At 31.5% G+C, this 14,006-nt stretch overlaps 2 protein-coding genes across 4 annotated transcripts in view; one reads left to right on the top strand and one right to left on the bottom strand.

The window, feature by feature from the left end:
* Nucleotides 1–14,006, bottom strand: part of LOC111004379 (rabankyrin-5) — a 38,689-nt gene that overhangs the window by 14,586 nt on the left and 10,097 nt on the right. The gene's annotated exons all lie outside the window — the stretch shown is intronic.
* Nucleotides 1,160–12,603, top strand: LOC111004380. 3 transcript variants are annotated; one of them, XM_022275387.2, is made up of 5 exons: nt 1,160–1,292; nt 5,640–5,796; nt 9,782–9,955; nt 10,459–10,612; nt 11,427–12,603. In XM_022275387.2, exons 2-5 carry the CDS (start codon nt 5,751–5,753, stop codon nt 11,545–11,547), a joined length of 495 nt encoding a protein of 164 aa, XP_022131079.1. In that variant the 5' UTR covers nt 1,160–1,292; nt 5,640–5,750; the 3' UTR covers nt 11,548–12,603. The 3 variants fall into 3 exon arrangements, with proteins under 3 accessions (XP_022131079.1, XP_022131080.1, XP_022131081.1); XM_022275388.2 differs by having other exon boundaries at nt 1,167–1,297; XM_022275389.2 differs by lacking the exon at nt 1,160–1,292 and adding an exon at nt 1,398–1,479.

Genomic DNA, 14,006 nt, shown 5'->3' with positions numbered 1-14,006 from the left:
AGATAAAAACAATACTTGTCCAAAATGCAACAATGATTTTAAGGAACGATTAATCATCTTCTACAATTAATGATATATTAAATACATTTCGATATAAAGAGAAAAAACAGTAACATGGAACTATAAACTAAATATACTAATTGAGATTGCATATGTTTTTCTTGTTGCATCTATACATCGTGGACCCCACAGGGATTGAATTGATAAATTGCACTCCCGGCTAGTTACAAGGAAAAAATCCAGTGAAAAACAACAATTAACTATTATACATCATTAACATCCGTTATATCTTATTTATAAAGGATTAAGAATGTACCTAACAATTTATTATATTATATGTTAATTGATTATAATAACCGTTTATCATAAACTAGCAGACTCGGCCAAGCGTTGCTGTGGCTAAGGTTTTTGTTATATTACATAGTAGTAAATTAATCAAGGGAAACCGTAGGAGAACTTATGTGAAACGTTGGTACCACGACACGGACCTAAACTAAACTACCTTTAACTCAGCGCCATCTGTTAGAATTGTATCAAATAATAAACAAATGTTAATGTTATCGTAATTTTAGTAAGGATGCCTATTTTTTTGAAAATGAAATATAGCCTATGTCACTCAGGAATGATGTAGCTTTCCAACAGTGAAAGAATTTTTCAAATCTGCCAAGTAGTTTCGGAGCCTATTCAATTCATACAAACAAACAAAAAATCAAACCTTTCCTCTTTATAATATTAGTATAGATATAGATATAAGGCTTTTATTAGCTCAGACCAGTGTTTGCAGTGGCTATGTGCAGCTCTCAATTCTGAGGTGGTGCTAACGAACCCCGGCTGTACAGCAGATAGATTTTTCTTCTATGTGCGTAGTAGCAGTGCTTATATTGTGTTGGAAAAATATTGTTGGGAAACAGAAAATAAGAGGGTACAAAAGGCACCTACTTTACTACTACTAAAGAAACAAGAAACAGATACAAACATCAGTCTTAGACGAAAAATTATATATCTATAAGTTTATATAAAAATGTACGAGGTTGTTAAAAATCTATAGTATTTAAGCAAAAATGTTGTATACACATAAAAGCAACTGAGACGCCAGTACACAAAATGTGGTTAATTCGAGCAAGGTTCAAATTGCTTAGCCATCGTACGGTCAAGTACACGATATTACGTAGTGTGACAGAGGTCTTGCAAAGACGCCAGTTGGCTGTTGGACCAGTGAAGTCTTAGCCACGCACTGAGTCACTCGTATACTCGCAACGTAGTAGTGAAACGTTTTGTGTTTAAATCGTAAGGTAAAGTGAGTGTCTGAGTGATACATTTTGAAATAAAGTGTTTTTACTTTAAGTCGATAAAGCATTTCTTACATCTAAAAACATCATTTAAAATTCAAAGTTATCATTTTATTTATTTACCAATTTAAATAACTAAACAAAGTTATTAAAAGAAAAACACAATTTTTTAAGCAGCCGATACGCCACAGTACGTATTTGTAGAACAAAATTATTTTTAATGATAATTTAATAGAATGATAAATATAATATTATTTAGTAGGTTCATTTCAAAATTCCTGAACATATTATGAGTGCTTGCTCAATAGGTTTTAGCTTGTCTAAACCACACCTAAAGCTAACAAACCCATCGACCTCTAGCTGCTTGTAGTACTCACAGGTGTACATATTCAATAGTATTTATGTTAAAAAGTTTAAAATTATAGTTTTGCGTAATACATAAGTAATTGTCTTTCTTCTCGATATTCGGACTTACTTAAAACATTAAAAATTTATTCTATCTTCTATTCGGTTCTCATGTAATTTTATAAAGATCAAATAATTAATTTAAGGATAATATTAATATTTTCTATTATTACGTCGTTAATGTACTGAATTTAAAACAAAATATACAGAGCAGTATTTATGGCTTTTCGTTCTGTTAAATTGGCATGAAATTAAAAAGTATACACTCCTCGTAGTTACGTATTAGCATTATAAACTCTTTGATTATCTCAATCTCTTAATGGCCGTTGAGTAGAAGAAATACAGCGTCATAATTGTTGATTACAAAAATGTTGTAACTGGAACTTGGCACATCTAATGAACCGAGTGACCTGGTTGTGAAAAATTACTACTCGACAGGTCAGCAGTTTTCAATCACCACATTTGACTATTGTTCTATATTCAATAGATACTAACATTTATGATTTATAGGAATTTGGAATAATGACGCTACGTTTGAATAGCTCGTTAACTCCAATGTATCATATGATAATTAAAATTTGTATAAGTATGTTTTCTACTATTCGTTATATAGGACTTATGAATAATAATAGTATATTGTATTTATTTGGAAACAAAACAGATACATCTTTACAATAAAAAAATTATAAATAAAACTTAAAACACATTGGATGTATCCAAAGGTTTCACTAATAAAAATATGATACAGAGCAAAGCAAAACAAAACAAAACATGACAAATTGTCATGTAATGTCAATGTCAATCTGTAAGAGTTAGGACATTAATAGTTGTTTTAAATAAAGTACTAGAGTGCGAAAAAATGCATGCTTTAAAGAAATTTTTGCGTCTTCATATATAATTTTATATGTAAGTCAATCAAGTAAAATTCTATTAAGCTGTTTAACGTGGAATCATTATTGTTTTTCACCAGTAATTAAGTAATGTAACTGACACATCAATATTTGCAATTAATCCTCACTTCGAGAATTTTTAAATACGGTTAACAAGCATTGTTGCGAAATTTATTACACTCGTCATTCATAACTTCATGTAATATCAGTTATCTGATGGTTGTAAACGTCACCAAAAACATTATGGGAGATTTATCACCTGTCCTGGCGAAATGTCAAATATTTGCTTAATAAGCTTCTGCGTTATATTGATTTACGCATTTTTATTTTTCAAACAAAACGTCTCTTGTTTTTCCAGACTTAATAGTAATAACGAGTTTTTAATGTCATATAAATATACAATACCATAAAGGTCAAATATTTACAAAAGCCGCATTACTTTGTAAAAATAATACAAATAATACTACTATTTAACAAGTTCATTTTAAAATGACGCACGTCGAAATCGCATTTTTTTATAGACAGGGGCAAACGGGAAGGCATCTGTAAGTCATGCACTTGGATACTCTCAATACCAGAGGGCTTGCGAGTACGTTGCTAGCCTTTAAAAAAACCTTCTATTTACAAAAAAAACTACTGTTTAGCAGAGAGTTGACCGATTACATGTTCTAAGCCTCACGCATTAATTAAAATACGCAATAAATTGCCTAAATACGAATTTAAATAGGCGTTCGCAGCGCCTGCCGTCTTGTTTTATATTACATAAGCCGTTAATCGGATTTAAAGTGAAAAATTTTGGTTTACGTTTCACGCCTACATATACACATCGCATGCCACACATGCTTGCAATAAAGCTATATATGTAATTTACCCTCATATTACGCTGCTAAAGAGGGACTGATATTGACTTTTCTGTAGGCTTCAGCGTCTAGGTTTTTATGTATTTTTTTATTTACCTATAAGGTCAAGATTATACTATTAGCCTGATCTTCTAAAGGGTTTTGTCAGCCAATTAGAATAAAGGATATCAAGATGATTTAAGCTTAATTTTTAATTATGTCTATACGGATTAATATCCCAAAACAATCTATATCATTACATCCTTGCGGTTAACTGACTACAAATATTTTGTACACGCATATAACTTTTAAACATTACACTTAAAATATTATAACAATTTCCATTTAGTACTAATTCATCGATTTTGAAGAAAAACATATTTAGAGTTTTACTGCGGATATTAATTATTCTATTATCTGTTATCCGGAAATCCATTGTACATGTAACATCTATAGTGATATAGGTAATAGAATTGTATAATCGAGAAGAACCTTAAAACACAGAAAACAATATTTTAAATTATAGGAAACAAATCTTAAAAGATATTCAAAAATGTGGTTAAGAAGGTTAGCGATAGAATACAAATTTGTTAGGTAATCCAAGGCAATCAGGTGAGTGAAGTCACGAATCAATAAAATAACATAATATAGTGTCACTTATGTGACGCTAGCGACTCTTCCTCACGACGAACCTCAGCACGACACTAAGATATTATGTTGTATAGAAGATACGACCCTTTGTGATCGTATGTAAGGACTTGGTTCGCATATACTTTTAAATGGTCCATACCATTTAAAAGTATATGCGAACCAAGTCCTCCAAGAATAAATTCAAGCATACATATGGATAATATATAAATTAGGTAATATCGGTAGAAAGTGGCATTTTCGAATATTTTACACTACTACATAAGTGACAGTGTGTATCTCAACCTCTTTATTAAGGAGTTCAAAAAACTAAGCATATTTGTATATGTCTAAATTGAACGAAGTTTTGCTTAGGTGTATTAAAACGTCAAAATTATCATTTATATGTACGCGTATAATATTTACTTTACTCAAGTATTCTGGTTGTTTTAGAGCCTTGTGTTGTTATAAGTGATCAAGTTACTAAACACCTCTGAATCAAAAATTTCGAAATACCTCGATAAGACGTAACTGTATACGAAGTATTAAAAAAAGATTACGCAAGTCTCTTAAAACCGGATTAAGGCCTCATCGTTCTTTTTAGTTCGGTTGTTGCGAACTTGAACCCTAAGATGAATACTTGGAATTTTAATTTGGAGCTTGTGGGATATTAATAGCAATGTAAAATCGTTCTATTCGCTATTGTAGTCGGACTATCGGAGCACGAATAGAATGCATTTATAACTACGTTGTATATCCCTTCAATTATTTTATAATAGTTACACCGGAAGTAAAAACCAAAGCCTCCAGGTTATATGCGTTAAACACTAAGCCAAATCGTGGTCAATAATAAACAGAAAATATATCCCGGTTTGTGCCTTCAATACAGTGTCGTATAGTAGCGTCACTCCATTATGGAAATAATATTACTTAAACATTATAATATATGCATTTTATTCACTGCTTCATCCATTAAAATTTTAATTGAAGGTATTAATTAATTAGTTTAGCAGCTATTTACCGCAACAGCGATAGTAATATTTTATTGTGAAGTGAATAGGTAACATATAACGGAACAAAAGAAGATCGTTTGAAACTATATACTATACTAATAAATAAATAATTTTGATTATTTATAAGAGTTTGATTTTGTATAATTTGGAAATATAAATTGCGAAAAGTTTTGCGATATTTTTTTTCTTTTTAAATACATTTGTATACTTTCCTGTTTCGCTATGTAAAACATTGAAAGTCTTGAGCCGGTCATGGCCTTGAGATTCACTCGTTGAGTCGAATTGCTGTAATTTATCATCATAAAGACAACGCACGTTTTGACAGATGCGATCTAGGCATAAACAGATTACAATAACAAAATACTTTTATAATTTAACACATTTATTTATAAATAAAGTAAGGAAATGTGTTTTAACTTTTAAAGAATACTAATTAGTATGAATTTACAAAAATGATCTTAACGGGATTAAAATAATTTTAACGTAATAATAGTTAGTCCTTTACTTACTGGAACTTTAAAAAATCCAATAACTTATTTATTTTAATTAATAATAGATTAAAATTATGCATTTCAGGCTCGAACACGGGACGCTATCAACGATAGGGTGCGTTATATGAGCTGCAGAGTTGCACAAATTCAAACTGGACCAAACACGGCGCCGACACAGTGAGAACGAGTATCGACGATGGAGCAATACCTGGCCATGGTGACTTTGTCTCTGATTACAACAGGTAGGCTTTTGTTTAGTATACTTTGCACTGTACCGTGAAATATAACCTTGGAACTTATTTGAAGTGATTTATTAAACTTTAATATTGTTTTAATGCTTTAAAAATGAGATCGACTATATACTTACCAATAGTGCCAGAACATTCGAAGATTGTCATGTCCTTTCAAATTTAAATTTTAACACTAATAAAAATGGGGGAGGCTTTTGCCCATGAATCAGTTATCGTAGATTAACAAAAACAATAGCTATAATGTATATATATTTTGTATTCTGATATAAGGCTATAAATAAATAAATTGTTTTAACCAATTAAAATATAACGGTTGATTCCACTACTAATATGAACATATCAGAAGCTTTCTCGTGTAAGTTGTCCTTAGGTTTTATTTGGGAGAAATAAAATCTCTTATTTTAATCAGTGGTGAGTTGGAAATCTATATAAGTAAAAGTAGCCATAACCGATGATCCTGGGTACAATTATTGTCATAATGTCATTGGATATCGAAATTAATTTTGTTTGGCTAACCTAGCCTATAAATACATAGAAGACGAAGAATGACGCATGCAATCATCAGAATTAATTGAAATCGTGAATAATAGTTTTGGTAACGCAAGTTCCATAGAACAGATTCCTGATAATGAGGAAGTCTTTGACCTTAACATCAAAACAAAAAGATATCGCATCACAATTAAGATACAATTACATAGTTGACGAGTGACGACACGTTAAGGTTTTACAAAGTATAATTTTCGAATGTATTTAACCTTGAATAAATACAGGTTTATATACAAAATATTAGTTCTTATGTAGACTTCTATAAATCGAACAGCTACATTAAAATTTAAATATAAATAATGCCTAAAGAGTATCTTTTATTTTTCAATCCAGAAATACGAGAAGTTTTTACATCAACAACATTTGCATAGCTGGTAATAAAACAAACATTGAAACATAAGAGGATTTTTTGCCTCATGCTATATGTCTGATTAGTATACAATACCAGGCTAAAAGAGTAAAATAAAGATTTCTTAATTTCTAAAGTTAATCCGTTACAACCATAGAGAGTTAAAGACATACTTGGGAATGAATAGATTTCCTGTAATTATTTTGTAAAACAGTATTCATTGTGACAATGAATTATAATAATTACAGGGGCGTAAATTGTGTCAAGTATGTCCATAATTTTTGTTAAATATATACCTTTCTTTATTTCAACTTGACACCAATATCAAAAGTAAATAATCGAAAAAAAAGGTAAACGTAAAATTTTTACCTCATTCATATGTAAAAATAGGTCTGAATCATACGTGATAACAGCGCATAATATTATAAAATAAAACACGAACAACATCTGAATTGTAATTCAATGATGCGGTTGAGGGGGTGACTCATACGCTTAGTAAATATGGGAATAATAGGACCTAACCACATCCATCATTTACATATACGTGCCTGTGAAATGCAAAATTACTGACCTGTCTCTTTCAATGTTTTCGTAGACTGATTTCAGTTGTTATATGTTTCTTGTTTTGTTAAGACAATGTTATAATCTCAAGCCTTTATATGCGATTGTAAAATTACATTAAATTATTTATATTTCTTGTTTATCTAGTTAGCTTGTCTAACAACACCGCTAAATAAATCATAGAGGATAAGAGTAAACAATGCTATAGGTGCAGCTACAGCCAGAGATCTATACCCTGGCGTAGGATCTCTAAATTCGTAACACAGATTAATATATCTCCGCCCTCTTTCCATACAAAGCGAACCAGCCTTTCCAGCAATATACATTGACTCATTTGTATCACATCTTGCTTCACTTTCATCCACAAAAGTGTACTTGGTTACTAAACGTGCGATCATTCCTCTTGTTCCATTCTTTCGTTTACCTAGATATTTTCGCACCCAGCCTTCGTTGTATATTTTATTCAAACTCTGTACCCCCCATATGGTGTTAACGCTATCAATACCCTTAATGTTACTAGACAAATTGTATTCAGATTTTTCATACACATCTCGTTCAGTCGGATCTACATTATCCCAAAATACTGCCAAAGAAGCTAAGAATTTTTTTTTCATCCCGAAAGAGCCAGGCAATATTTTGTTTGAATGAACAATAATGCCACAATATAGCCCTGTCTCTAAAAAGAATGGCGCTCCTGGTGAAAAATTGCATACCACCCTGATATTTCCATTGCTCCTTTCTCCATAAGCACATCCTATTTTTAACGTTTTAGCCCAAAGCAATTGAACAGTGTTAAAGGTTTTAACAGACGTACGACCGCATTTTATATCTGCTTGTTTAATATTTTTTCCAGCACTCCAAAACCATACATGTAGACATCCAATAATAGGTGATACAAAACATTCCATTTTAGGTGTACTGTAAGAGAAACGAGATAGATTTAAGTTATACGAGAGAAGGACTACTAGATATCTATCGTAACATTACCAAAATTACCAACGAAAAGCAGATTGGCTTCTAAAACAGCAATAATCTGCATATTTAGTACATTCTAAATGTGATACTGTTTCACCATCGAGCGCAGAACAAGGTGCTGGTCCCGGAAGACATTGACGTAACCAAGCTTCGGAGACCTTTTGCAAATCGTAATCATAAGTGATTTCTTTCATGTTGGCTGCCGGAGGCAAGTGCGAATATCGATCTGATTCACCACTTGCAACTCTGTTTCTCATCGAGTTTATGGTATTAACTAAAGCAATTTGATCTAAAATAGACGGGACCTGTACATTATATCCTTTCTCGCATAATTTTGATAAATTATCGCCTGGAAATAGACAAAGAGTGTGGTCTCCGTAACAAGGTAGGACGCCACACCAGCGATTGGGTAAATAGTTGGTTGATGAGCTGGGTGTTTTATAAACGGTTTCATTATAGCCAGGATCAAAAACATTTTTCAAACGTCCCCCGAAAATCAAGAAAACGTCAGAGGTGTTCATTCTTTGTCCTAATTCACCGTACAAAAGCGGGAGTTCCCAACAGGGATAATTTTCCGGGACATACCATACTTTTTCATCATTATCTCTTGGGATATCATTTAATACACCCGACGCTGCTGCTGGTCCTAGGTTGTAAAATTTAATAGCATGTTCTTTTAATTTTTGAGCTTTAGTCATATTAATAGTCGTTTGTTTTTGAAATAGCTTGGACGAGTTATCATACCGCAAAACGTTTGATTCAGCATTATCATCATACAAGTACTCATAATCTTCAAAAACGTCAAAGTTCGATACTGATTTCGAATATTTTTTTACGAAAGAATCGTTATTAATGGATTTAGCACGTGAATGATAATATTGAACTATGGGATTTTCATTAGATATTGAATGAATCTGTGTACCCAACGTAGAATATGCTGAATATTTAACTGATACATTAGTGTTGTCATGATTTGTTATGTTTGGATCTACTCTTACTTCTTCGATACCAAATCTACGATCAACAGTTTGATTAATATTTAAACGATATTTATTTTCTTCAAAATTTTCATCATCATAATAATCAACATCCACACAGTAACAACACGAACTAATTACAATAATTACGGATAAATCATATAACTTCATATTATAGACAATTGAACGTAGCCTTCTAGATGGTATTGTCACCTTTTTATTTTAAGTTATTTTTTCAGACTACGGTAACTAATAATGCCGTAAGCAAAACCTTTATTTATAGTTATAACTCAGAGGACGTTCTGAGAATGCTCTTCCAGCATGTCCGCCTATGCGTAATACAATCAAAACGTGGGCGCAAGGAGCAAAGCTCTGTGATTCATCACCAACAGTTAAATAACAATAACAATATTATAATACATGATTAAAACTCATTTGTGAATATTTAAGTCGTTATTGATGTTTTTTTGTCAAACCAAATTCACAAAATGATTTTATTTCTTGTCCATAAAAATTCTATTTGTGTGATAAAACTCGATTTTTACATAACTGGTCTTTTAATTTTCAGGTGTATCTGCACTGCAATGTTACCAATGTTTAATCAATCCCCAACCCGGGGAATATTATAACACAACGAAGAGACTTTGCGTTCACTTCGATTACTCAGATAAATTCGTTGTTGACTGTCCATTCTCTACAATGTGTATGAAGAAGGACTTCTACCTTGATATTCAGAATGGAGGTCAGTGAGTAGTGCCGATAGCATACATGTAGTTAGTACTAGTTATATAATATATTGAATTATGTTAATGGCAACAGAAGAGTATTTGAAAGAAATTTTTATCTTTAACCATTATGCATCAAAGACAGGGATTTTGTTTAACCTTATTTTGTTAAACTTTATTTAAATGCTTCTTTTATAATATATTTTATAAAAGAAGCATTTAAATTATTTTTGCTCGCATAACAATACAGATTCGTAAGTAAAATAAGTGTAAACATATGATGCGATGAAAGCAATTAACACTGCGGTTAAAAGACAAACAAACACCCATAGAAGTGTTTAAAGGGCGCTAAGCAAACGCGCTGTTCAAACGTTTAACTTAACGAAGTGATTCCAATTATGTCACTTAGATTTTATTGTGTCTTAAGAAATTTTCTCCTGTATGTGCATCACTAACTTAACAACTGTTGATTTAAATTGTATAAAACATAAAAATATAATCTATTGACTTATGGTTTCAGTGAGAATAAACGCCGTCCTTCGCGATTGCGCTCAACAGAAGAACGAATACCAGGATTACAAGAACGGAAAGTGGTCTCCGAAGACTGAGGTTGTGGAGGCTTACGAAGAGGGTTGTACGTCCGACAATATAGGAGATAAAGCTGTTGTCAATAAGTGAGTAATTAAGAATATAGTTATGATAAAAAATTGTTAGAACAGATTTTAGTTTTTCACCGTCATCCTAAGAAATATATTGGCGATATTATTAGGGCCCTTGGGCTATAAAAGAATATGGTCTGTGCTAATATTGTAAAGGTGCAAACAAATGTGCGAATGCATTGAAGGTCACGCATGCAAGGTTACGCTGACGAATATAAACTATGCGGTTGCCAACACTACTCGAAAGGTCGTTTACATAAAAATACACTGCATTTCTTTTTATAAATACCTATTACTATTTATTTGTATTTACATGTGTATATCTAGTTACAAAATTAGCGATGCTCCTACATCTTTCAATTGTTTTTTTTTATTTCATGACACAATACTAATTGCAATTTTCATGAAAGGAATTGTTTTATATAAAACAATATGTTCGCAATAGCTTTATCATACGATCAAGTAATAATGTAATGTCTTGAACTATGTAGATATAGTCAAGGTTGGAAGCTGTTTAACTGAGTAATTATACACTTTATAAGTGTTGTCAAAATCTAGTAAAGAGCAAATGATAAATTTTACCTATATATACTATATATACAATAAAGATATGGTCAAAATGAGGTTCTGACCGCTATTATACAAATAAAATCATATCGGACTAGAACGATTCAAGAATTAAAATATGAATTTTTATTGAAGTGAAACTTGAGGGCGTAAAATTTTTACCGAACGTCGCGAAGATGTGGACGTAGTAAAAATTAATTTCCAAAGAAGTTTCACTTATGACATTTGTACTTCGTATTAATTCTTCTTAATTTTATTACAGATATTGCTACTGTCGCAGTGATCTCTGCAACTCTTCAAACACAAACCACGAAGGATATACCGACATAATGGGAGTAATTGTCGTATTTAATTTAATGAAATACATAAATAGTCTTAGGTAGTCAGTATAGGGTTTAGACAATTTAAATGTGCTTTGTGCCAAGCGGTTAGCTACCTCAAACTGGAGTCATTCCTAGACGCTAACTTAGAGCTTTTTCTTTGTAAATAGAATTATAAGCTATCGGCGTTGCACAAATGTATGTAAAGCTTGCGTCTACACGGCAGTGTTCAATGAGCTTGGTAGCTCCAATAAATGTAACTTTATATTCTGAATTGGATTTGCAGAAAATATAATTTCATAAGATCCATTTTTTGGATGGAAGAAGCACAGATATGGTTAATGGTACATAATGATTAGCTAAATAAAATACGTGTTGTTCTTATTGGCTTACGGATACTCAATATTTGGCATTAATACATCAACTCTACTGGGGGCTTTCCTATACTTAAATTCTGTTCAGAAGCACTTATGGTTACAGAATCCTTACAAATACGTAGTTTGGACATATTTCTAGAAATATATACAGATACCAAACGGCTTTGATATCCATCTATATTCCTAGGTTTGATTTGACCGGCAAATAAAGAAAAACTCCAGCATCAAATATTAATTACATTTGGAAACAAAAACAAATAAGAAAGCTGTAAATTGCACTAAAAATTTTGTAGTAAGAAAAACCTCTACTAGCGTGCCGATAGTTTAGTTGGAAAAAGTGTTAAATAACTAAGTGTTTAATTGAAATATGTAAGTTAGTAAAAGTACGCAAATATGCGTTATGTGATACTCGTTATAGTTGTAAATGAGGTTATGTATATTGTAGACTAATTACACTTTTAAATCAATGTTACTGAGCACTTCCTTTATAATTTTATGCTTTAAATGAAGGAAATGAACCAATTTATACGTTCTTATGATATGGAACCAACTTGTAATAATTAAAAATATCCAGAATAATAACGAAAAACGTGTCAATGAATTAAATTGTAAAGCTTAAAGTATATATACATACAAGTAATAAATTGTCGTTAGTAATTTAAAAATATAATTTTACTAGACCTTAGGACAATCTGTTCGTCGACAAAAAACCTGTGTTACACAATATAAATCTTTGATTCCATCTTGGTTTCATTATTTTTTAACGATTGCGATATGATAAGTTTAATGAATTTTGTGCAAAGTTTAAATATTGATTGCGATGTATTTGATAATGTGAACGTTGACATTCTTTGTATAGAACAGGAGGCAAACGGGCAGGAGGCTCACCTGATGTTAAGTGATTATGTAATGAACAAAACTATTTCGGTTTTACAATTCTTATACAACATTTGTTTCAATTGACAGGAATATTAAAAGGCGTATGTTTCATTGATAATTATGGTGGACAGATCTAGGACACGATAAAAGCAAAATTCATGCAATTAAAAAGAAAAAAAAATCGGTTGAACATCTCCACGAGCGTAAGCATTAAGCTATAAAAATATAACATTACATCTTAGCCGATTTTGTCATCGAAATTCAAACATACGTATACATATCATTTTTCCTCTACTATATAAAATAGGTTACATAAATTTGGAAATGTCATTGCAATGAAATCATTTAACATCTTTGCTAATAATTAAAAGCAGGCGCTAAAAATATGTTGTCGTTCATACCTAATAATTATATGCTCTGTCTATTAAGACAAATACGTCACTAAAGATGTTTGTAAGAACATTATCAACGTTATGCGTGACATTAATTGATTCTAGGGGAGGCTTTACAGGCGAGACGGCGACGGTTATTAATACGCTAACATTAATTAATTACAGAACGTTTTAACTTTAATATAATAGCCGCCGCACTTGTTCAGTTTCTAGCGCATAGGAACCTGTAGAACCTACACCAGTAAAATACACTAGTTTCGATTCCAGACAATAATTGTTTCTGTTTGGAACGTACCCTTTGTCTTTCTACTTCAGTATATTAGAACCTGCACTAAAAACGCTTTTCGCGTGAAATAATAAAAAAAGTTTTCAATACCAAAAACTAAGATAATTAAAGGACAATAGATATCAAGTGTCACTTTCATCAGGACGAGGTGCGTAACCTCATACGAGGGTCATTGATTCGTGAACTTTGGCGAATGTGTCATATTATATTGTAAACCACATGTTGGAGACCGTAAGTATATAATATATTTATAATAGAATTTTTGTAATTCTAAAAATCGTTTTCTTATGAACAAAGTATGCAGCATGGGCAAACGCATTCCCAACGACAAAAATCTATAAAGTTAGCCTTTAGAGTACGAAATACGAATACATAGAATTAAAAACATTAATGTAAAAATAATGAATTCGAATTACGGCGATACAACTGACGTAACTGAAACGAAATTACATAAATACTTTTTATTCTAAAAGCTAAAAAAGTAGATACTGTATATAACGTCCGACATAAAAAAATCGCAAGAGCGCCCACATTATCACATGTTCACATTTTATTAAGAGGATGTGGATACACTGATAACCGTTTCAC

This window comes from Pieris rapae, chromosome 14 (assembly GCF_905147795.1).
Source record: "Pieris rapae chromosome 14, ilPieRapa1.1, whole genome shotgun sequence".
NCBI classification, from domain to species: Eukaryota; Metazoa; Arthropoda; class Insecta; order Lepidoptera; family Pieridae; genus Pieris; species Pieris rapae.
Note: the sequence above shows the minus strand (reverse complement) of the source record. Positions and strands in the feature narration are given on the sequence as shown.

Bases quoted from the DNA above. Each gene is read 5' to 3' on its own strand.
- LOC111004380 (XM_022275387.2), top strand. From the start codon at position 5,751: ATGGAGCAATACCTGGCCATGGTGACTTTGTCTCTGATTACAACAG. The intron at 9,956-10,458 runs GTCAGTGAGTAG...TTATGGTTTCAG, and splicing joins CCTTGATATTCAGAATGGAG to TGAGAATAAACGCCGTCCTT. The intron at 10,613-11,426 runs GTGAGTAATTAA...ATTTTATTACAG, and splicing joins GATAAAGCTGTTGTCAATAA to ATATTGCTACTGTCGCAGTG.